This window comes from Leptosomus discolor, chromosome 8 (assembly GCF_034619465.1).
Source record: "Leptosomus discolor isolate bLepDis1 chromosome 8, bLepDis1.hap2, whole genome shotgun sequence".
Classification (NCBI taxonomy): Eukaryota; Metazoa; Chordata; class Aves; order Leptosomiformes; family Leptosomidae; genus Leptosomus; species Leptosomus discolor.
Window position 1 is genome coordinate 16189400 of NC_141398.1, and position 26797 is coordinate 16216196.

General features: G+C 38.8%; 1 protein-coding gene across 1 annotated transcript in view; it reads right to left on the bottom strand.

Annotated features, from left to right (window-relative positions):
- The window catches only part of SEMA5A (semaphorin 5A), a 214324-nt gene that overhangs the window by 181483 nt on the left and 6044 nt on the right, over window positions 1–26797 (bottom strand). The window contains exon 2 of the mRNA XM_086468949.1: window positions 9734–9833. Coding sequence (XP_086325075.1) covers window positions 9734–9833 — 100 coding nt within the window. The remainder of the gene's footprint in view (window positions 1–9733; window positions 9834–26797) is intronic.

Here is a 26797-nt window from a genome sequence, read left to right on the forward strand (position 1 = left end):
ATTGCAATGAATACATTCAGTATGACTACAGATAAAAGTATAAAACTAATCTTCTGTATGTTCCTAAACAAGCCCATGTCAAAAATCAATTGAAAACACATTAAGATTCAATAGTAATGGTTGTTAAATCCAGCACTTCACCCTTTCATTTGTGAAATGGCAAGCTGTAAAAATGAACTGCAACAACAACAAATACTGTTGCATTAGACACAGACATGAATTAGAACTTCAAGGTGGCACATACAGCTTATGCAAACGTACTACAGATAAAGCTTTTGAAAAACTCATAAGGTAGCAAAAAAACCCCAACCCCAAACACCCAAGCCCCCATGTGCCTCTGCAGTTGAAAGCCTGAATCAATAAACAGGGGTTGGAGCAAACTCAGAAACTCAAGGCATGACCAGAGATGCTGCCAAATCTCCTGGAAATAAACCAGTAGAAGATTCCTTCCTGTGCACTTCCTTCAAGAAAGTACTTCATAGGAAAGAAAAACATTTTATTAAATTTACTGGAAGGAAAAAATATTTAGCCTGAAAATGAAAAATATAAGCTCTGTAAGAATCAACTATTAAGCAAAAAGTTATGATTCCACAATCAAGATGGGAAAGTACTGGGTAAAAGCTAATTCTAGTTCTGCAGTGTAGTAAAATCAGCAATTGGAAATAAAACAAAAACAAAACAAAAAGATATAAGAACAGCAGGAAAGGAGATAATCAATATAAATAAAAAATTCTGATGTAAAAAATTCATTTGGTTATATTAAGATACAATAGGAAAAATACGTCAAAAAGATAAGGATGATACATTGGAAATAAAAGAAACCTAATAAAATTCGTCTAATTGAACTATCATATGAAAATGGTCAAATTACAATAATGAAAAGCAGAATGTTCAATATGTAAATTTTTGTCTGCATTTTGCAGGAAACAAGTCTCAGCAAATGAGAACAATGAAATAAGTAGCTTACTGATAAACGCTAAAGATGTGAAAACAGCATATACACAAAGATAAACATTTTCAGACTAGCGGGTCACGCTAATTCAACCCCAAAAATATGGTGGAGTGCTTTGATGGTCGTCTTATTGCTCTTTTTTAAATAATTTCTAAAATTACAGGCATTCTTGAGAAATGAAAGACTAACCATGCTTTATTAACATTCGACGTTTATTAACATTGACTGGATGATCTTCAGAGGTCCCTTCCAACTCCTACCAAAAGGGCAAAAAGGAAGACTCAGGTGATCGTGGGCTGACCAGTGAGACACTGAGCTTGGCAAACAGAGCAAGAACACTATTGGAGTCAATTAGGAAAGAATCCCATTATAAATTAAATTCATCCGCTCAAAGGTCCTGTAAAATTTGATTTTCTCCTCTGATAGCTGCTCCTCAGGATTAGCAAATCTTACTACATTCACTTCCCTGTGGCTCCACACAGAGCCTCTGCAGTAATTAGAGACCCTAGAATGCAGCACTCCTGCACAGATGGCCAACAACAGCCAGGCATCACTTCTACATATTTCTTGCTATGAACTTCTTCAGGTAAAGCAGAAAGGGACCAGTGGTCTGCCTCTGCAGCTCTGGAGCTCACTGTCCTCCTGAAGGCCTGTCATGCCGTACCATCTCAAACATGCGTTACCATCTTCTCCTGTTGGCCCCTGCTTCTCACACACAGTACCCAAGTTCCCCAGCTGGAAATGGTCTCAGCATATGTCTCCTGTGCACCTCTGATGCATGCAGATCAAGACTTTTCTGAATATCATGCTTTAGTCCAGATGAATTTGTGATCTTACTTAGCTATTTCATAACTTGTTGCTGGGTTCAACTTTATCCTGAAATACCACCTCAACGGAAGCATCAACCCTGTATTTCATAACAGTGGCTGACCAAATCTTTAATATTTTTTAATGTCACAACACATATGTCAAAGTACATACACTCAGCTTTTACTCTTTGGCAGACATGGCATACACTGCGCAGTATCCACCCACATAAACAGCCATGCAAATCCTCTAAGGTCTTGTTACCATTTAATTCTTCAATATATTAATCTTCTGTTTCTTTTCAAGATTAATTTAAAATTAAATTTAAATGCTGCTGTTATATCTCCTCCAAAAAACCAATAATGGGAATGGGTCTAAATAAACAGAAATTTTAGACAGTTCACACCTTTTGTGGCCCCTTTTCCTACAGTAATCAACTTTGGCACATAAAGTTTGCTTGAGCTGGTTTGGGCTTTTTTGGGAGGGGAGAAGGTACAAAGTCTAAGGTAGACAAAGCTAGGACTTTTATTTTATTAAGAAAAGAAACTGCAACAACAAAGCAGTCAAAAATTACGTCAGTGATCACGCTAATGATAGAGAAAGGAGATACTGAACTTGTTGGCCCACACTGTCAAAGCCAGCCTTAAATTTCCCTCCTGTGATCATGCTGTAGTCCTCTGATAGAGCTGTTAGTTTCCAACAGAGCCCTTTCCTTCAGTGGAAGCTCACTATACATGGGAAATTTAGAAGCAAGATGCATATCAAGGTAAGCACATTAAGTCAACACATCGCTACATAAAGCAAAATCTTGCTCCCATCAAATTTTGAGAGGTGAAGGTCACACATACAGTATGCTTCATTGAACTGTTAAATTTTCTGACTGTATTCGTGGAATGAGGACTGAGACCCACCTGCCTACGCAGCATCTGAGCAGCCCTCTCACAAGATGAGTGCAGCCACTCAAGTGCATCCAAAGGGCGCTGCAGTAACTCATGCAAGGCACCAGTGTTTCAGAGGCAGGGGAGAGTCCTTCACTGACCTGACTGCTGCTTCAAGCAGTACCTGTCTAGGACTTCTATATCATGGTTATCAGCCTCTGGCCAGCTCGTAGCTCCCTGACCTGCATTTCAGTGCAGTAAAGGCACACACGAATAGAAGAGTTTAGCACGGACCAAACTGCTGGCAATGTAGGACAGAAATCATATGTTTGGACTAACATTTGTTGCAGAAGAAAGGATCAGCTAACTGACATGAGAACACAGTCTAACCAAGCACCAAGACAAGGCATAAATTGTCATATTCTGCTGCAAGACGTACTACTGCTAGCACAGATCAATTGTGTACACATTAAATTATTACTTCAATTAAAAACAGGTACCTTCAGAACACCACTCATCTGACGTAATTTCTAAAGATGGCTTACAACAAAATAGCCGGGGTCTCTGCCAAAGAAGTTCCATTTACCTCTGCCATTTCTCTTTTCATCTTAACCCAAGTCAACTCCAGGGCTCCTCTGATGATGCACCATGTTAGTTCCAGTAATTAAAATGTCAAGACATTAAATCGGCACAAGAAAATTAGTAATTTTTGTGGGGTTAGTGAATTGACTAATGTTACTCTGCAACCAGACTATTACCAGAGCTGGTGCAAAGGAGGAGAAAACTGCACAGTGAAACAAGGCATGAGCAGGAGAGGTACAAAGCATTAGCTTTTAAAAATATTTAGAAACCCATTAGCAAGGTAGGAAAGAAAAGCAGTAGGGGCGAAAAGACATTCCTCTTTCATCAGCAGTAGGATGATAATTTCTCTTAGATTTAACATTAAACCATAACTTAGATTAGATCAGATCAATCACGGGAAGGACAGACATTGATTATCCCGAACCAAGTGTTAAATGAGCAATAAAACCCAGATGGATGTTCGAAGAATATAGCACTAATTCCTGGTGCCTGTATAGTCTCCCAATATGTAGCGCTCAGAGCACCTCATTAACAAGCAGCTCTCAGATTCTCCTGCTGGGAGCAGACAACAGCAAGAAGCAAACCTATACAGTTATTTATTCCTTTATTAGAGATTCTTAAACCACTGTTAATGAATCCTTTAATTTGCCTTTCTGTTATTATGGCAAGTAGTAGTAATGGCTCAAATTAACGTTCCCAAACACACATCTAATTAAGTGAAAAGGCATACTGTTACAGTCCTTCATCAGCAAGATAAGGAGTGACTGAGGCAATAAGCCACCTCAAAGCAAGTTATAATCCTCAAAGCAAGTTTAATTAACTTGCAGGAGAACATACAGGAGAAAGCCACCATTATTAAGATGCTCTGTGTAAAAAATAATGTAAGACATGTCTAAAAATATATTATTCAATTATAAAAAAGTTTAATATCTTTGAGACCCACTTCTGATAACTATATAATTCTAAAATATAGCTGAACTAGCCCAACTTGAATTTTAAAAAATAAATTACCACATTTTAATAATGAACTCCAGCTAGTCTACTACCAGCTCACAACTTCAAGCACAAGAGGCTTGGGAAGAGGAGGATTCCTTCGCTTTTCCTTTAAACAAACCAGTTCTTCTGACAGAATTCTTCTTGCATGGTCCAAATAAAACCACTGTGGAAAAAATAATTTAAAATTCACCCAAAAAAAAAAAAATAGAGAAAAAAGAATGGATTAAAAGGAAAAATGTAACTAATTATTTTGAACATCAACATTTCTGCCCTAATCTACATGCTTCTAGTTGACTTGTTTTACCAAAATGGCTGGAAAACTTTTAATATAAATTTTTGATTTATATAAACTAGAGGTAGTAAGTGTTTAGTGAGTTGTCAGGGAATGAGGATAAAAAAAGGCAACGCACAATTCACCAGGGCAATTCAGACACTGTTGTACCCTTCCCTTGAGCTGGTCTTTCCCCCCTAAATTGACCTTTCAAAGACAGAAACAAAGAAAATGCTGCAGGACATATGGCAAAGCACTTCCACACAGGAAAAGACGGCAAGGTTGTTCTTGGGGAAATCCATGAGTCTCCATGCTTACTGGCATTTCAAAATACAGAAATCATTATCATATTTGATTAGATGTTAAGTCACTCCACTAAATAACACACAGAGAAATATCCATCTGAATATTTTATCAGGATTTATCAGAATAAGATAAACAAGCAGACTCTCATTTCCTTGAGCTTACTGAGGAGCTAATGCCCTGAGAGTAATCCTTTGCTGATGCCACTTAATTATAAAAGTAAATTCTGCCCTGCCATATGGGTTTTTTTTGAAGAAAAGAAATGAATTCCCTGGAAGGTTTCAGATTGCAAGAGAACTCATTTATTTTTATCTGCCAGGTCATATGTGATGTTAAGAACAATGCCTGGGGCAAATTTTGAAGATACAGTTTCATGGGAACTACATTGCCCTGTGTCAGAAGCCAATACTACTCACAATGTACTAACAACTGTTTTACATCCATACTGAATTTTCTCTGTAGAGTGTTTCTCATTAATCCTTTTTTTAAATTATTTTACATAAATGTATAATCTCATACAATTTAGCACATACCTATTAAGAAAAAGAGTCCCTTTTACACTAAATCCATACCAAATTGACTGAAAAAGCTGCACATTCTTCAAATGCAAATTTTAAAACCCAGTAACTTAAAAAAAAATCATTTCTCTTCCCTTAATTCAGCTTCATAAATTGAACTGTAATCTTTGCTTGTCTTCACTATGCACTTTGGGCTGTTTGATCAAAAGCCAGGCAAAATAAGTTTCTCCCTCTGCCTTTTCCCCTATCTGCACCCCCCGTCTCCAACCCCACTTCCCTGTTTCTCAAAGCTATCTAAACGAATTTTTCTACATGGACAATTTGTGCAAAAATGTCCTAGGCAAACAGTGCAACCGTAGGTTGTTACTGAGATCCAGGCTAACTTATCAGTCATTTTAGAAGATATTTCTCTCCCACTGGAGTCTCCGCCAATGGCACACATATATCTCCTTTTGCACAGCAGATTGACAGAAGACCAAACAACACTGTTTTTAAAAAAAAGTATTACAACGCTTACGCTTCAGATCCAGTACATGTTATTAAGCAGATCTGTTACACTGGAAGGCGTTAATGACTGTCAAGTGACTCTGACACCAAGACAAGCACAAGCCTCGTTAAACTTGAAAGTTGTCCTAGCTCCTTTTAAAACTAAAACAGAGGGTATAACTGAACCTGTACTGTATAGCAATATTCAGAAACTAAAGCAGTCGCTACTAAAAGGCATTGGACTTCGTGGTAGGAAACGCATATGAATGTGATCTAAGAAATAAAGAAACTCCCCACAGTTGAGGTACAATTTGTGAGGAATTTGAAAGGTGAACAACAAAATGGACTGCAGTTACTAGTTTCTACTGCGTTCAGAGGAATATGGCTGCGCACACTTTAGAAATTAGCCAGACTGAGCCAAAACCAAACTTCATTGGGATCAGCAGCCTGTTTCCCTAATGGGGTGCTGGGAAAGGGAAAGGGGGAGTGGCTCCAAATCTTAGGCAACTCCTCAGCACAAGAGAAGCATCAGTGCCACGGTGGATTGGGTGATTAAAGTGAAGGTGGGTGCTAGTATTGGAGTAGTAACACTTGTTGCTACTTGCTGCAGATGGTGTAAGGAAACTGAAATAAGGCTAGGAGACTCTGAATTAATCAACTCAAGACCTATAGGGGAATTGGGCATTTTGCAGAACAAAATAAAATATCAACCAGGACTGGAAGACAACCTGCAGAGGCGGGGGGTGGTGGTGGTGGTGGGGCAGATAAAATTGGAAAAAATCCTATTTTTGCACAGCAGCTACAGAATGCCTGCAGACATCAGGTGACTGCCTTTATTTCCCAAACTGGACAGGCAAGAGTAATCTTGGCAATATAGGAACAGTAATTAGCTTCCTAGTCATCACCTGCTATGGCAAATACTATAGCATAACGTCCCTTTCATACATTCAGAGATCTCTAGCTCAAAAATATTTTTGTTCTTGTTTTGTTCACACTGGTAAAATGCGACAAAACTCATTGTTTCTTGACTAAATTGTCCATGGGCAACTTAAACTGATTTGGTTTTCTGCCATCACTACTGTGTAGTTATACTATTTCCTTCCCTAGATGTACCTGCTGACGGATTTATGGCCAGGCACTGTGCACGTGCTCAGCCTTTGCTTTCCTGCACCACAGTTCCAACCCTCTTCATTCGCCTTCATTACCTTGCTTATTAAGACAAACAAGTCATGAACCTCTTGGAGGCTGTAGTACTTCAATAATGGGAGAAAATTTCCCGCAGTGAATATCAGTAACGGAAAAAGGATTCAAGAATTTACAATAGTGTCAAATTTGCACAACGCTATTTTATTTGGTTTCTAAGACAGAGAAATTTGGAGGAAGAGTTCACAAAACTCCACTAAGGTGAAAAAAAAATCAATTATAAACTTAAGCTGAGTCAGAACACTGCTTCGTTCCTCTGGTTTAGAAGAACACCACCTTACTAAAGCAGAAGCCTACAGGTGCAAGCATCACCCCCTGTTTTTGCTCGGATGCCAGACAAGTAAATCATAATGGAAATACTCCTCTTGGCAGTGTAAGTGGAGCAATCCAAGTTTATTTGCAGCTTTGCCATGTGCCATTTCCCTTCTCTAGACTGATTTTGTAGTCAAGGGAAAACCATGTTAGAAGGCTACAAATTACCATTTTCACAACTGAATAGGAACACTTAGCTGATCAGATCTTACTGAAATCTCATTGCACATTGTTAGTGTTTCAGTACTGAAGTGTTAGTACAAGAAGATAATAAAAAAAAAGGTTGGAATATTTTAAGAGAAATAATGGTATATAAAAAGGTATTTCACCAGGGAGGAGGAATTAACAGTGCGTTCTCTTCACTGTCTTTATGAAAGCACATCTGTGGCTTAGGACACAAAATGATTTCTTCTAATGGCTCTTCAGATATGTGAATCCTCTGAGGCAGATGTGCAAGAAACTTGTACTAAAATTTTATCCACAGGCCACAGCACAAGTACGGTAATATTAATGCTCTGTTCAGATGGCCCTGGGTGAAAAGTAACTACAAACAGTGCATTAAAAAAAAAACCCAAACAAACAAAAAACAACATTGGCACAGCCATTTGATACTATGAAAGGCTGCAAACACCACTCTGCAAAGGAGCAGAAAACTCAACATCATATTCACGTTGAATGGATTCATTCTATACGGTAGTGGGGACTACATAAAAAAGGTGCATAATCAGTAAGATCAACGCTTGCATTTTGGGGACTACAGCACCCTGACAACTGGTTGCTAGTGTCTGAATCTATGACTCCATGTCATACAATGACTTTCACCATACAGTCTGGCACAATGCTTCAAGAAGAGAAAAACGTGTAGTGAAAAGGACATACTAATATCAATAACATGCACGATTACAGAAACCCACTGGCAAGCACATTTGTTCTAAAGTGATGTCTCCATGGCTGAACACAACAGCACTGTGGAAAAGCTTAGAATTTAGAACGGAAATGCAGGATAAGGAAAGGAAAAATCCAATAAATTCTATGAATGAGTAACAAACAGCTATACTGGACTGTAGAAAACAAAGATTTCTGTTGTGATTTCAAAAACACTGTTTATTTTTAGTTTCGCAATTTTAGCCAGAACAAGAGATATGAAGCTCTGAAGCAGCATTAACTTACAGAGAAACCAAATGAATCCTATTGCTTTTACTGTGATGGGTCTTCTGCAAAAGGCAGAATTGGCAGCTAGCATTTTTTCATAGTCACTGACTATTCAACAAAATCATCCAAAGCTTATCCCATAGTGATTCAAAAGACTTCATAAAAAATACAAGTTTAAATGAGCATATTCTCTTTTTTTCATCCGTTACTGAACTCTATACAGTGTGCATCGATCCAACGTACTATTCCAAGGGACTGAGGACAGGCTCAGACAGCTCTGAGTTATGCTGGCTGTCTTTACAGAACAGTGCCAGTTGACAGCCTCATGCCTCATTTCATTTGGCAGCTTACTGAATAGAAAAATCAACATGAGTACACAGGATATCCCACTTCGGGTGGGCCAGAGACATATATATATATATATATATGCGCACACACTCAGAAAGTTTTGCCCCTGTAGATACGCAACTTCCATTGGGACACACAAAAATTTTTCTTGCAGTGCATTTTATGACTGACTTTCGAACGTCATTTTCAACTAAGAAACAAATTGGGAAACAGAAATATCTTCCAATGCTAAATCTAACAGAAAATGAAATGACTGGAACTTCGTTAATTCAAGAGTAAAATATATTCAGAAGGCATGTTTAAATAAGTTTAGATGGTTAAAATTTTTTGCCAACCAAAATGTTTTACTGTACTTCATATGCTAAGAGAAGAAAAAAGTGTTCAAGGACTGTCACTGCTTCAATGTTGACACATAAGACAGTGTCACTGTTGATCACAGCTTGCAAAGTACTGTCCTACTGTGCAAAAATTATGATTATCACAGACTTTACTGCTAATTCTGCAGTCTTTAACAGATCATTCCTGGCACTGTACTGAATAATTATCAGAATCATCCAAGCACAAAGAGCCGTATTGTGTAGTCAAATTTGGGATCACAGTAAGTTTTATGCTATGGTAACTTTTGTCACATTGTCATACAGCATCTGTCTGTTCTACTGTACGCATCCAAAGTTTGAGTGCTCCAGGACAGTCCTCTTAGAAGTAAGAACAGTATAAGCTATCAGGATCCTTGAAACCAGGCAGTCCATCTTTTATCTTTGATCAGCAGTAAGAGAAATAAGCATACATCATGTTCAGTTTAGTGGGTCTTGAAGGCAGGGGAGTCACACAAGAGTAGGCTGATGTTAGAATTTGGCTCAATATTACCTATCAACAAAGAACAAAATTCAGTCTGATACATCATAAATGAAAATAGATTTCTCACCTTGCTCCAGCAATAAGCTCTTTTTGTCCTGGGTCAAACGTTAACTGTGAGAAGTCCACAGCATCTTCTGCTCTGAACACATGTAACCAAGGGGCAATTTCTAAAACCAATCAAGAAATACAACTGTTACTGTAAATGTCATAATTGTAGTACATCAGGTAGCCAACATTATGTTTGCACATACTGTGGGGCTGCAAGTTTTCTCAGTATGGTACTCTAAGGAAACAGGAGGCTTTTACTACCATACCACATAATTTACACTACAGGCCCTTAAAATATGCAGAGCAGTCACCTAACACACGCTTGAATGAAGTATTCAAATTTTGGTCTGATTTATAAGCCAGATGTGTTTTTGCTCTTTAGGTAAAGCAGAAAACACCCCAGGACAACTGCAATTCACGGGCACATATTCAAGAGAAGTCAGATTAATTTTCCATGTATCACAAGAAGCTGAGGACTCGGGGTTGGGGTTTTTTTTGCTTTGTTCTTTAAAAAAAGAACTGATCAAGTGGAAAACAACGAGAAAAAGAAAAATTTAACTTTTCATCATTTTCACAATAAAAAGGTTAAGACATGATGGGTGAAAAAGGGAAAATGCTTGACATTCAGCTGAACTTTTCGGGGTTTTAACCTGCCTTTCTCAGACCACTTTAGTGGGCGAGTTGCTGAAAATCATCAAAGAACATTACTTGTATTCAGAATATTAATCTCTTCCTACTTTGAAAGTTAAACACACAAACAAGTGCACACCAAATCTATAAATATTTACATTGTTAGTAGTTATTTTTAGCATCCATATCATCAGCTGATATACAATGGCTAGTATAAACACAAGTGTTTTTCTAGGAACACAACATGTTTGGGGTTTTTTTTGCATAGACACATAGAATACATAAAATTGCTATAATGATATAAATGGTTCTTTAAAAAAGTGCAGTTGTACAAAAGCCTCATCCTCTAAAGTTTCTCTCCCAATTCTCATGATATTGAAGCATTTTTAGGTTTTGGGGTTTTTTTAATCTAGTCACAAAGCAGTGGTCCAGAAGCTATGTAGGTATGGCACAACAGGCTATGGAACTGTCTATTTGAAGACTAATGATGTGAAACAGTCAATAAAAAGACCAAAGGTGAGCGCATAATCACAGTCATTTAAAATACAGAGTCAATAGCAACCACTCCAAGAGTGCCATGGCAGTGTAATTTTTGACACCGGTATGACCATTTGAAGCTCAGGTTGCCAACACCCATTCTAAGCTCCTTTCTTCACTCATGAGCATATTTTTCCTTTTGCAAATGTCTGGCTTAAAATAATCCGTGTCTTGTGCCTGTTTCAGGATGGTTTCTTCCTAATTTAAATATTAAAGTTTTAGCGCAGGTAGGGCATCCATTCCTAAGGAGAGGGCCCAGGAGAAAAACGTTATTCTGTGTCATAATGTGTTCAGCCATTGCAGAGAATCATTAAATGCACTGGCAGAAGTTCTAGCATCATATACTTTGGAAAAACAGATGGAACCGTGCAGTAGAATCACTCGGGTGTCAGAAAACTAACTTCTGCATTTTTAATGACAGCCTGTATGCACCTGGGCAATTTCAGGCCTGTAATGATAGTTTGTACATGTTCTGCAGAACTTGTAGAAAAATTCGCTGTTGATTCCATCTGCACTGGATAGGTCCTCAAATCAGGATCTGAACACTGGGTGGGAAAGAGGATGGGACCACATATTAGACAACTATGATTACAGCTGCCATCAGCTATTACTGCAGATGCTGTGCAAAGAACCTAGCAGGATTCTGTAGGATGAAAAAATATACTTATACACAAATCTAAATATGTTACAGGCATGTGTATCCTTATACATACTCATTTATCTATTTATATTTTTGTATATAAGGCCACACAGGCAAGCCCAAAAGAGGCATTTCTTAACTTTTTTTGTACTTGTTTTTTCAACCTAAAGTTTACAGTCATGCATTTTGTATGAAACAATCAATTGCAAAGTTCTAACAAGTTGAGAAATTAGGTAGGACATGAAGATGAGGAAATGGAGATGTAAGTCTTGAAGAATCTCACTTACTGGAGAAAAAGACCAAAACAAAAGAAAAGAAAAATAAAGCAAAATAATAGTACATTTACCTGTTTATCAGCCAATGTATCTAAAATCTCCAGAAATCCCCTCAGACATTTTCCACATGGACACAGAATAAGCACACAGTCTTCACAGAAGAAATATATATACACACACACTCCCAACCAGAAACCACTCTCAGTTCTGAGACACAGAGAGGCTTCTTTTCCTTGTATCAAGCACTGTGACTAGGACAGAAATGGATATAAAACCATTTTATAAAGTAAAAGAAATTCAGACAAAATCATAATACTGATGAATAACTGATAAAATCACAGAACAAATATCCTATAGAAAAAATCAGAGCTTTAAAGACAGAATGGAGTACCCAGGCTGAAAGTCCAACCAAGCCAGTAGGCAGAGGTGAAGGAGGGGCTGGAAAGACAACCTAGGACATGGGTTTAGTCCCTTGGCTGCTATATTCCCCTTCCACGTGGCTGCACACAAGCCATGGGAAGTGCTGCCTTACACACATGGGGAATTTGTACTCTTCGAGATGGCAGCCACAGCTGCCTGGGCTGTCTCTGCATATGCGCACGCTCAGAGGTCTTGCAGATCCACACAGAAATCTAAACTGCAAAATTACAACTCAGGCTATCAATGTATTAACACTCAAATTTGTATCGCTGTGTGCAAATATGCAGAGCTCAAAACGCCACTGGCTCAGCAGTAAATCTGCACACACACCCACTGTGGAAACAGGAGAGAGAGACAAGACAAGCAGTGGAGAATGGGATTACTTCAGCTCCACATTGGTATGACAAATGAGACCCTTGGTCTCCTGTAAAACGAGGAAAGCAGTAGCTCCCCATAGCATGGGTAGGCCAGGGACATTTCAGTGCACAGAGGTATTGTGGTGCCAGAAGACTACAGAGAAGATTAAGATTCAAGGACACAACCCTCTTCCACTTGTCCTGCTGTGTCAACAAGGCATAATAAAGCTTCAAGGTACAGCAAGCAGGTGACTGAGACCATGTCCAGGTTTGGAGAAATGGGGCAGGGGCCAGGGAGGGCAAGTCAAGCCCAGGCTAGAGAAAAAGAAGAGAATGAGAACTTGCTAAGAAATCACTCTGAAATCTGATTCCCCTCTGTTCTTCCAAAATATAAATTATTTTATCCTGTCTTTGTTGCATTCAGCAGTGGCCTTGCTCGAGGGAATAAGGTCATGAAGAGCAAATGGCAGCTAGAGCTGGGGTTTTTTTCAGCAAACACTCTGAAACTATCTCGTGTGTGTCACAGCGGCATCATGTGTCACACAGGAATAAGTCTTTATGGGATAAAGCTACAACTTTGTGATACTTCTGCAAGGGAAAACAAACAAAAAGCACACAATAAAAAAACACACAAAAAAGACAATCAAATAAAACCCATGTAAACTGGAAAAGTAAAAATTTATTGGTGAAATTATGCTTTCATTTACACTACAGAAAATTTATGTAACTAAATCAACGGAATATTAGGTTTATTTCCATCTAAACAGCAAAATCCAGCTGAAAAGCCTTAGGTAAGACACCAATTCTGTTACGAGTTATCTCAGAGTAAAATATGCATAGTAAGCTATTAAAGGTCTATAAATTATTTTTCTTTGAACTAAAACCATGGTAAAGTAGTAAGCAATAATTATTTCACTTTATTAATGGTTTTCATGTAGATGCAACATGACAAATTTTACAAAAGAACACAGCTATAGATTTTGTATACTACAACAGTACCATAAACAAACGTTTAAGTTAATTAAGCTGGCCTGCTGACACATAACCATTAGGTTACTTACTGCCTGCTGATCGCAGGTGACAAACAGCAACATCCTTCCCCTTTCCAATTCTAACCCTCCCCTTCCCAGCATTCCCCTCCCTTTCCTCTGCCCTCAGATCGTGTGCAGCACAGAAAAATACCTAGCCCTTTAGTGACTTCTCTCTTCTTACTCCTGATACTGAAAACACTTATTCAGACACATCTTCAACCTGGATTTCCCTGGGCCCCCCCTCCCCTCTTTAAAACTAAATATGTATGTTTACCATTCTGCAGACATTGGTTTCAGACTTAAAGCTGTCCATGGAAAACTCTTATCATGGTATGCATACAGTCATGACAACAGCTAGTCTCCAACACACGCTGGGTCCTTTGTTAAATTCAAGACATAATTAACCTTTCAAAAAAAAAGTTGTTTTTTTTTTTTTAATTGCTATTACAGGACTGAAATCTGCAGACCTTGAAACTCAAAAACATTCCCTAAAGAAAATGCACATTTTCCCATGGAACTAAAAGATTAATATTGAAAAAGCTGGATTCTGAAAAAGCTACAGCTCTCTTCCACGTGCTGTGAATCATATGCTGTGGGCTTTCCTGGGGGTTTCAGGTTTTGGAGTGATTTTTTAAATAGCTTAGATTTAATAAGAAACAGTTTGCCATGGCTCATATACCTACGGCAAAGCAAACACACCTAAGTCCCCTCAGCTCCTAGGAAAGGTCAAGGGAGTTTCCTAAAGAGCTTTAAAGACAAAGGAGGTTAAAAATCAAAGCTGGGCAGCAGGACGTTAGGTACTCATACAAAAAATGAAAGTCCAGGAATCTGTCTCGGCTTTACTTTAAATGTAGTATCTGCCCAACAGACCATAGTTTCTTTGGTTTACATTGTCCAAGGACTTGCCAAGGGCTGAGCTCTACAGTTCCTTGCAAATGAAATAGTAAATTTCTCTCTAAACTAAGTTTCATTATTCAGCCTTTGAAGCACAGCTACAGTAAAGAGTAAAATAAATAGAGAAATGACTAAGGAATAGAGTGGTATGTTTAGAACCGAATTCAGAAGTGATCTTTAATGGTAACTAACAAAGTTAAAAGACAATAAAAACCTCCTGATTTCATTAAAAAATAACATAGATACGAAAAATTTCAGTAGTGCATGTATGGGACACCTCATGCTATGGTGTCCTTTTTGAAAACAGTGAGCACTGAGTTAAACATATGCACAGTACCATCTTCTTGAAGAAATTCTGTTAGCAAAGTAATTAATGATAATAACAACAAAAATAATAATACCACCACAGCTGATAACTAGAAAATTTGCAATATTAACAGAAGTCTCTGGGTGGCATCGGTACAACAAATTCCCTAATCTTAACATAAGAAAATTAAAATATACTACTGCACGCTGCAGTTATTTTATAATTAAATGTATCTAATCTAAGGACGATACAATAATCTCCATCTTCCTGAAGCTGTATTATGATTTTAGCCTATCTTAGATCTTCTCTTCCTGTGATATGCAAGTTACATTACTATCCTCTTCAAAGGTAGCGAGGCAAGTTAGAAGTCCCCATAGTGATGTGCCACATTGACCCCCATTGCCCTGGTGCCAGCCCCATTAACCTCAGGGGCATCTATTAAGCAAGATGTCATGGCTGGCAAGAGGTGATCCACCTGTTCACTCATTCAGAGCGCCCTGTTTTGGGATTTATTAGCAACATTCATTCTTTAAGGACACAGGTGCACTTGTAAGCACTCTGCTGTGATGTTTCAGGACTCCGTTATCAACTATTTTAAAACTAGAACTGAGAAAAACAAAATTTCTGTGCATCATTGGTATCAATTCAGTGTGATTGCTAAGTCCTCATTTTAAATTTCCCATTACAATATAAATATATCCATGAATAATAAAATCACTCAGAACAACTTCAGGAAAACAAGCATTGCTCTATGTTGGGAAAAAAAAGAGAAGAAAAATGGCTTGCCAGAGCCTGTTGCATCTTTTATTGTTGTCTATATTTTTTTTCTTACATTTCCAGTCACCAGTCTTTTCTAGCTTTTGTACCGTATTATCCCCTCACAGAAATGCAGTAAACACACCCTTGCTGTTAGTCATTGACTCACTGCAGATGAAAAGAATAAAGGTACCACAGCTTGAGCAAAGAACGGAAATACGTGCAAATACTATTTCACAGGTTCCAATAAAAAGAGAGGACTCCACCATGACAGTTCAGAAAACAACAGCTGTATTACTTCTGAAACCAATCACAAGTCACCCCTGCTTATCTGAAAGGGGCTGAGACTTAGTTTGCCAACAACATAACTTTTTCTAAGACTTATTCAAGGCATGTGCTACTCAGCATTCATGTAAACTGACTCCATGTTTTAAATAAATTTGATCAATACGGTTCCAAAAAAAAATAGTAAATTACAGGAAGAAAGCAGCTATAGTTACAAACTATGTAAGTGACAATATAAGGTATTATATACAGGTGTTTTTTTCCTCAGAGGAGCTTCTGAAAATACAGCTACAGAGTTTTAGCTTAGGCATCAGGGCTCATCCAGTCATTGTAGTGGAGAGAAACCGATGCTACAGTGAAACAAAATTCGGAGCTTCCAAATCCCCTTGCTTTCTAACACTCCTCACTGAGGTGGGAGGCTAGGTGCAGCTGGGTAAGGATTCTGAGATGAAAACTCAATAACAACAAAGCGTTATTAAGCAGACATTCTTTATTGCAGTGCTGGGCAGTGCTGGGAATTGCTCCACCACAAGTGCTCCACCAAAGGTCTCAAAGTAGCTTAAGTACAGTTTAACTTGTGCATATTTATTACATTTCTCAGAACTAGTTATAATATTCAGTACTTTCCTAGAACTCGTTACTATATGCTAATAATTTAGGAACATGCACAGTTCAATTATGGTAGGGGTCTCTTCTCCCTCTGGTGGTTGTCCATAGTCTTCCCCATGTCCTTTCTTTAACCCCAACCTGCGTGCATGCTCAATTGTTCTTTGGACATTTTTTTGTGTCCCCTAGTCTTGTGCCTTACTTGGGTGTTATTCCAAGTCCCTGTTATTTACATATGTCAGTATGTCTATATCTTCCAGACACCAAAGATCACGCAAACTTTCTTCCTTCACACAAACACATGATTACGCTTCCTACATCTTAACTGGTAAAAATACTTTTCTCTAGCAAACAACATAAACTACAGACAGAGGGTATAAGATCAAATGGTTCTAAAAGACTAAACTACATAATTTTTAAAAAAAAAAAAAAAGGCTTAACATGGTAAATACAAGAAAATCTTAGCCCTATTATCAGGGCAAGAGAAAGAAGAAATATTTCATGTCAAAATAGCTGACCCAATATAGCTGCTTTAATGCAAAAACCCAGCAAGAAGCATGCTTGTATCTAGGTTTAAATCCTAGCTTATCAACATCTGAACAAACTTCCTTGTTCCTCAGGCTTGCAGTGCTGTGAAGCTCCACCACCACTATGGTGGTTCTATTTCTGGTACATACATACAAATGCAAGTTATTCTTTATATTTGTAAAGTCATTCTTTACATATTGTACTTACTTTGGAGCAAATTCTTCCTCTATCCTAGCCTAGCACGGTTGCAAAACAGCCCAGAATGGACTTTTCCCAATGGGTATATTTCTGTTGGATGCATTAACCATGAAATCATTAAAAGTGTCATTTCTTTTGTGAAAGACAAGCAAAGACAAGACAAGCAAATCATAAACCAAAAAAGGTATCTAACAAATATAGTAATCATAGCAAATATTTTTACATTTCTCTTACAGAAAAGACTCATTCTAGGAGTTAGAAGCACCCCAGCAAAAACAATATGTTAATTATACTCATCTCAAAATCTGAGCGTGAACATCTGCCCTGCTACGTGATGTTCTTCCCACGGGCCATAAGGCCCATGGTAGAAGCTGAACACTTTGAAGACAGCAGCTCAGCATAAAGCAGAGAAGGCCTGCCTGTTACAGGCTGCTTTTCCAAAACCTGTAATTCCAGACATATGCTTTCTATTTGGAATGGTATGTTGGCAGATCTGCTTCCAGGACCATATACCTCCTTAGCTTTATGATCCTGACTGCTTAGTCAGGTGGTCTTGTAGAACTGTATCACTAAGGTGACTATGACTTGCCTATGCTATGGAGCTCTCTTTCACATGAGGTTTTGGGAAAAGCCCACAGGGAGATGCTGTAGAGTGCGTGTTGCCTAGGGCTGTGCATGCAGGCTCCCTGTAGGATGCAAAGCCAGGAGCACTCAATATAGTTACAGCCTTGGGTCAAAACTCTGGGCATTCATTAGCCCTTTCTACATGGCTCCTACCACTGTCTTTCTTTAGCATGCATTTCAGAGGCAGAGAAAATAATTATTAATGCTTCTTACAATAGTAGAGCTTACCAGCATTGCATTTTAGTTCCAGAGCTGAAGTTACGTAGAAGGAGCAAGAAAATACCCAAGTAGTCTGACCCTTAGATGCTAAGCACATATATACTCCACCAGGACGAATTCAAGGACAGGAAGGTGCCTTTTCTATAATTTTTAGTATACCAGAAGGACAAACTGCTGCAATAAGAAACTTAGTCAAATGAACAAACAAGAGAAAAGAAACTCTCTAACATTTAAACCTTACAAAAAGAGACAAATATGTTCTTAAAAAAAAAAAAAAAAAGAAAAAGAAAAGCCAAGTCAGTCCCAGGCCAATGGCCCAGTGAAATTCCTGGTCCACCTTTTACTGAGATTAGAATGTAGTTGGAATGTCCACTTTTTCATATACACGGTACAAGCATCCATACGCCAAGGCTAAGGATGCTCATGGATGTAACAGATCTAACAGTCTTTGCTACCAGAAGGCTTTAATAATCTAAATGGAGTACGCCAGAAGCAGACTGGATACAACATATGTAGAGAAAACTACTAGTTCAACAACAAAAAGATGGCGTCAGCTGACACCATTTCATGCTTTGCTGTAAAATGAAAGGATTAAGACAGACAGGTCTGTTACAATACTCAGTATTGCATTTTAATGAAAAAGACATTGCGTGTGTCCCTCACCATACAGAACACATTTATTCTTGGGCTGTGTATACCACTGACTTCAGTAATACGGAATTAAGAGTATATGGATGTAACAACTGGGAAACAAAAGAATATGAATTTTTAGTAGCTAATCCCTAATTTTTAATAAAATTGAAAATTAAAACTATTTCTTACACAAATTAAGAATATTTTTCTATCTAGTCAACACATTGAAAAAATATAGGCATTCTGGTTAATTAGACAGTAAGAACTGTACAGTTTCTAAAATAAGGATCCAGGAAGATATAAGAAAATAAAAATTATCATTTCTTCCTGCCAAGGAAAAAATAAAAACAATTGTTTAGGCAGGGTTACCTAATACAATCCAATCTTCTATAAAAGAAAATATAGGGGTTTAGCTTTGCCCAGCATGATTAAATCAGCAACCACAAACTAAAAAACTCCTCTTTTAAGTCTTACCACACTACATTTGGTTCCCCTTTGGAAACATGTCAGATCCTCATCTGGAGTTCAGAGCTCATCTTTGCTTATAGGGAGGGGAGAAAAAAGAAAAAAACAATAAAAAACAACAAAGACAAAATCGACTTCAAAACTACAGCTCCCTTTCAAGATCCAGTATTCTGGAGGTCTTTTTAGATCACAAACATGGCAGCTGTCTTCCTTCTACTATCCAACAAAACTTAACATAGTCCTGAAGCTTGCCTCTCCTTACAAAGAGAACTGCAGAGGCCAAGAAATAAATATGTAGCACTCTCTTTATCTAGAAGCCCTGTCAGCTCCCCGAGCTCCTCTCCACTTTAAATCATCTGTAATAAAACAAATCCCAAGACCATAAACCTCTTGACATTTTCCAGAAAGTTCATCACCTGCTTATTTAGCCTTTGTTTTTCAAACAACTATTACAGCTGCAGAACAATTTTGGAGGTAATGAGGCTGGGCTATAAGTAATATATATATTATTAATGGGAAAAACAGAAAATAAAGAATACTTAAAGTATATGCTTCTTGACTTTAAATGAGTGAACCTGAACTTCTTTCTTAAGACTACTGCAAACTTACTTCCTTCTATCTGACGACTCAGATCTTTCGTAGCTTCTCATTAGGCACGAAGTCACCGCCTTCACCATTTCCCTCCCCTTCCCCAGGCAGGGCAGGCGCAGTCACAGCAATTGCCCTGCCCAGGTTCCCTGACCTGCTTTTACAATCTGCTCCAACCTCCAAAGTCTCAAGGTCTAAAATCCAGCCTGCATTCCCGTTTTCTTTGTCCTGCCAGAGCTTCCCCAACTAGAAGTACATATTTCTGCATTCTTTGTGTGTGCATATGTCTATTACTGGGATAATTAAAGGGAATTTGGGTTCTGACTGTCTGTGCCCTCAGGGAACAGACAGTAACATCTGCTGCAATGACTACTTATTTCTTATTTTTCTGAACAAGGGCTTTGAATTGTTTATGCTTCATTGTTCAAACACACACATTGCATACAAATACAAGAAGGTGTAAGGGAAAAAAGACTGAACCCCCACCTAGATGAAAGCAGTTTCAGAGCTATAAGCACGGTTTTTATATACTCAGAATTACTTGCAAGTTTTACAGAAATTATGCAGTGACAAGGTATCAGCCATGATATACAATTACAGCCCCTTTGAGTTTTCTTTCTCTCATACACTGATACAGGATGAAACTAGAGCCTCAGACCATTCCAGAAGAAAAAATAATACCAAAAAAAAAAAAAAACCAAAACAGCCAAAAACCTACTTTGCAAAGTTACACAAGCCAGCTGGAAGAGATCTCATTAACCATACCCTTCCCATTTGTAAGGAAACAAACCCTTGACTCAAACATGATGTACCTGATGTTAGAACTTTTTAAATTACACTGTATCAGCCATTTGAGGATAGCATTCTCTCTAAAAATACTAAGTAGGCTTAACAACAGTTTAAGTTGCCAGGAACTGTGCTTAAAAATTTTCAGTTGCCTGATCTTCCACACCATATTTTGAACAACAAACATAAGGTGACTTGTCAAGTAAGCCAAGAATTGAAACAGGATTTCCAAATCCAGGTCTGCTATAAAGCAAAAGGTCTACCTAATTGTTCAAATTAGGAACCATGAAAATATCATGCCAGCACACCACTATGAAGAAACAAATAAAAATTAAAGAAAAAGGAGAAGGGAAAAGCCAAAACTAAAGCATCTGAACTTGCGGGGGATCAGTTCTGAGGTTTCCCTCATGATGCGTTTAAATGCAACACAGGCTCATTTTGTCTACTTGCAGACTGCATTCCACTGTCACTCTTACCCTATTTCATCATCACATACATCTGTTCCTATTATTTTGAAATAGAATATTTATAAGTATCAGCCTGAACCACATCACCTTGACAAATTCAAACCCACTACTGTAGGGACTGCAATCTGGCCTCTCGCCATTTAGATTCTCCACTGTGGGAAACTGCTGTCCTCCTAGTAATCGTTACACTTTATTTTCTTGAAGCTCTCAGAAGCAGATTTGGCAACCTCACTCTTCTTGGATTGTATATACACCTGACTGTACAAGAGATCGGAGCTCAGGGATAGTGGATGCTTAGAGGAGACAGCAAAGAATTTCCAGACAGAGGCACCTGGAGAGCAACAGGACAGATTTCAGGTGTTGTGCTTGTAAGGGCAGCCAAAGAGTCACCGTCATTGCATTTCACAGTTAGGATGAGTCTTCTGTATATCAGTAAATAGCTTAACATGCAGTAGAAGAAGGAGCCTAGACAGGATGCAAAGAGATCTGAGAGATCATTGGAAACTACTAACACCAACTTACTCTAGCAGGCCTCATGTGATGGAACGGTTTACAGTTTGTATCACTTCAACTCAAGATTCTTACATATAAGTATACACATCCAGGCCAGCAATATAAAACACATACAAACTGCACAGTTAAAAAAAAGAAAAAAAAAAGGCAAAAAACATCAAAACCCACATCACAACGAAAAACACCAACAGTTATGATTAAAGGTAACCAGAAATCTGTCGTCAGATTAGAAGCAGATTAAAGCAGAGATGGGATGAAGTTCATGTAAGGAGGCACAAGAAGGTATACAACATAAAAACATAGTGCAGTGCTAATGAAAGGTACTGAAGTAAAGATCCACACACTTCCCAAAAAATTTTCAAGGAATGTTCTGGACCAACGGCACCATAGTAAGAAAGCAGTATGGTTAAATTCACTTGCTTTAAGGACAAGGAAGCCTGGGGAATAGCATATGTATGGAAAGGCTATGTTATCATCATCATCATCACAAAATGGTTTGGGTTGGAAGGGACCTTGAAGATCACCTAGTTCCAACCCCCCCGCCATGTGCAGGGACACCTTCCACTAGATCAGGTTGCTCAAAGCCCCATCCAGCCTGGCCCTGAACGTAAGACTTAGATAGAGAGCACAGAGGGAAAGACCAGAAGACTGAAGAGAACATGCTGGGGAAAAGACAAATGGGGAGAGAAAACCTCAGGGGAACACAAGAATTACTAACCTGAACCAGACCTATGTTCCTTCCGTTTTAATACACTGTTTGCATTAGCTGCTAGTTTAAGATGTCCCAGAAAAAAAAAAAAAAAAAAAAAAAAAAGGTAAAAGGTATAAGGAGTGTGCTGTAGACAGCAGTGGTATTATCAATCAAGTCTTAATAGTATGTCTCAATTCAACCTCTAAAGATGAGAAATGGCCTAAAGCTGAAACATATAATTTAAGAGCAGAAGAAGGAGAGAGTACAGAAAGCTAATCAATGCAAGAGATTTAAAATAAAATAATTATAAGGGTGTGAGAAATCTGAGAAGGAAAAAAATCATCAGTGAATGAAAAAGGATGAACAAAGAGAGTCTTTCATTCAATTTATACTGTAAATCACCTTGCAGGTCAGCTTATCCACACTTCAAGGAGGGACTCATTCAGCAGGATAGGCAGAGATGAGCATGCCACTATAATAGGGACTTTTTCTGAGCTGTGAAAACCGTGCCATGAAGCTCAGCTATGTTTTGATGTGTGGAAATACTACTTGGTGCATGTGCCTTTCCCCACACTGGTGAAAGGTTTATCTTGCCCTGGGAAGGTTCTGCCAGTCAAAAACCAGTAACTTCAGACCTCAGCCAGCACAGAGCCCACATGCTCTTCCCAGTGAGAACAGCACCCCCTTCCAGTTACCAACTCTGGCCCCTGCGCTGTCGCTGCCTGTCTTCCCAAACATGACAAAGAGGGATGAATTGATCGCATAACATACTTGACATCCTTAGTCATGACCTCTCTTCAGAGGTGCTTAACCTTTCACATTTTAACACTTACATGCTGGCTTTGGCAACTGGCCACAGAATTCATTTTGAAGGAAATCACGTTGTATGGTTACGGGAAAACAGTATTTGGTCTCAGTATGAAGTTTTGTAAAGAAACCCGCTCAATTTTTATGTATGTATTGTAGGTGTAACGGGTCTGCATGGCAAGGTTTTGGTAGTGGGGGGTTTACAGAGGTGGCTTCTGTACGAAGCTGCTAGAAGTTTCCCCTATGTCAGATGCAGCCAATGCCAGCCAGCTTTAAGACGGACCCGCCGCTGGCCAAGACCGAGCCCATCAGCGACAGCGTTTTTTGCCTCTGGGATAACGTATTTAAGGGAGTGAAAAACTTGTTGTGCAGCAGTAATTGCAGCGAGTGAGAGGAGTGAGAATATGTGAGAGAAACATCCTGCAAACACCAAGGTCAGTGCAGAAGGAGGGTGAGGAGATGCTCCAGGCACCAGAGCAGCGATTCCCCTGCTGCCTGTGGTGAAGACCACGGTGAGGCAGGCTGTGCCCCTGCAACCCATGGGCGGTGGAGCAGATGACTGCCTACACCCCGTGGAGGGCCCCCACGCCGGAGTAGGTGAATACCTGAAGGAAGCTGTGACCCCGTGGGAGGAGGGGGAGCGATAGAGTGGCTTTGGTGGGCACCTGGCATTTTGGCCAGGGTCAACCCACCACAGCAGGGAACAGAAGCATAAACCTGACAGCCTGTAGACAGTTATAATAATGCTGTGTTATTTTCATGGGAAATGCCTGTTTTCAATTAGCAAGATCTTGTTTCTAGAACTGACCATCTTGCAATGACACATTCTGATTTGTGTTGGCATATGGAATGAGTCTTTCCAGAAATTTGGTCATTACCAAGTATGAAAACAGATTTGCCCAGGTTCAGAAGGCCAGTAACTGCAACTGTCACCATCTTGCATGAACTAGCAGTTTAGGTTACCTCAGGAGAAGTAACCAAGAAGAACTCAATTAAAGACATTTCTTGAAAAACATAGTGCCATGCTGCTGCTGTAAGAGGCCAGGCAGGCTGTGCGGGCACCCTTGACAGCGGTGGAGCCCGCAGGGCCACCCGCTCCAAACAGCGCAACTGCATCCTGCCAGGCTGTGACAACTGTGCAGCCACTAGCTCTGTGAAAGAGCTGGGCACAAATGGGTTACATCAAGGAAAGTTAAAAAGGGCCGACTCTCAGCTCCTTAGCTGTGGTATGCTGACTAGCCATATACATGCTCTTCCTCTTCAGTCAACACTTGTGAGCTTTGGACATGTTGCAAGGCAGTCCCTGAAAAGGGAGAAGTACCCAATTCACATGAACCAGCATGGAGATTATGCATAGAGATCTTAAACTTCAGCAAAACATAACTTAACACTGTGCCAGATGATTCAGAAACAATGGATATACTTCATTAACGCCTTTTCCAAGGCACAGATCAATAGAATACTCACAATGAGAGCTATCAACAGAAGGGACAGAATATACCTTAAGCATCTTATGAAAAAAAAAAATTAAAATACTGTCTGGTGGGAAAAAAAATAAAACAGAGAAAAAACAAAGCGATATTGTGTTTCCTCTTGTCTTTCTTTAAACGCATGAAAAATTCCAAAAGTTCAGCTGCTTAGGACCTCTATTTCTTGGTTGCTGATCTGTTTCTTTAACATATTCCAGTTTGGATGTTTTACAACCTTTCAGTAAAAATGCTCATCTCTATTAAAAATGTCTCTCTTTTGAAGAAAAAAAAAAACAAAAAAAAAAACCCAAAAAAACCAGAACAAAACCCCCAGATTTTAACTCCATCTGCCCACTTTGTACAGCTAGTAGAATGTGGCAGGAGCCTCTCAGTCATTCTGCTGCTTCATTAACAACCAGGAAATTTCACATACTCTGAAATTCCACATTAGGGCAACAGGGAAGAAATCAGCCATGGAAAGGTTATGGAAAGGCTCATAGGACATGTCTCACTAGTCATTGCAGCCACTGCTGATTTTCGATTATCAGAAATCTATTAGAATTATTAACATTCTGTGATGGTCCAGTACTTGTCTGGGATGCCAAAGGAACTGTAAATTGATGCTTCCTTTAAAACATGATCACTTCCACCAAAAAAAAAAAAAAAGTTAGCCGGTATGCAAGTTCTCTGCCTAGAGAATTCAGTCCCTGCTATACCGTAGTTTTAATGGGAATGAACATCAAAGATACTGAGTGATTCAGGGAAATAGTAAGGGCATAGTATCCTCCATTCTTCAAAGCTACATTTTTTATAATTAAAAGCAAGCAGTTGAAAGTTGCCATTCCCCGGCAGGCACTTAGTCTCCTGCACAACAATAAAGACAAACCTGATTCGATACAAAAAATATACAACTGAGGGGCTGGTTCTTGGCAGGGTAGTACAAGCAATCTCATAGCCCTATCGTCTAGACAAACCAAAGTTGCAATATCCAGCAATCAACTTTTCTTCAGTGATGAATCATCTTTATTTAAAGAAAAACCCAAAAGAGGATAGGGGATGGAAAGCAATACACCTCAATCCCACTGCTGAAGCTGGCAGGAAGTCTTTAAAGGTATTTTTCAAAAACAGCGGAAAGAGAAGGAAAAAGCAATAAAAACTGAGTAGCTTAGTAGATTACTATTATTTTAAGCAGTAGCTTGCAACAAGACTAGGGGAAAGAGAAGAGTATAAACAAAAACAAGTTCATACACCATGTATCCTTCTTCATTCAGCCCACGTTATTTCCTCTTGGCACATGTTAAGTGCACGCACTCCATATACAAACCACATGATAAAATGAGCAGAGTGAAGTACTGAGTCTATATTACTTAGACAAACATCAAGTGAGGGAATTCTGTGGCGGTTAGAAAATAAGGTTAAGAAAATATATTTCTTAGGATTCCCGAACCAAGAAATCAAAAAATAACTATGCTATTTTTCTTTCCTGGTTAACCTCAAGTAGAAATGAAGGGTTTATGTTCACTTCTTCTATGGATTGAGACACGTTATTTTTGAGCATGTTTATTCAGCAGACAACTTCTTTACAGCATAGCATGTATTTAAAATATCACTAAATACAGCTTCTAAAATTATGTCAACTGATGCTTGTTTGTTGAGACAGCACAACCATAAATTCTGATTACTTTATGGGATCATAAAAGAACGAGATTTGCCTCAGAGCAGATAAGTCAAGTCCACAACTGCGCTTTATTTCTGATAGAAATTTGACTATACGCAGGTAAACTGTAGGACAGTCAATACTTACAACTACACACCTGAAAGTGGAGTTGAGTCAATTTTTCTTCCAGCTTAATCTTACACACCGCTAAGCACTTGGGATGGCCCCTTTAAGTTCCACCTCATGGATGGGGTCTGCCTACAGCACGAGTCTTCAGCTGAGTGTGTGAGTTTTGACAGCTCTGACAGGTTCAAAGTTCAGCAAACGTGATGGGGAAACAAGGTGCCACTGAAACTACTTTTACACTAATAAAGTATCAGCTCCAAAGAGCTACCACAGAGGTTCTGTAGACTGAGTGGCTAAGTGCTTTGAAACCTATGGAAATACTCAGACAAATGTTACACTACTCAACCAGTTTGCTTTGGTTTTTTTGTGCAAGAACAGTTCAACTTTTATAGGCAGTCATTGCTTCTCATAAGCATCATATTTTTCTAAGCACTGTTTGCTTAGGAATTACCCCTCGCTGTTCCTACCCAGAGGAAATTTGGTTTCCACAGTCTTTCCCAAGTCTTTAAGTTAAATACATCCCTTTACTATATTAAGAGAGAGTGTTTTCCAAGAAGTTGACCATCAGTAACCCT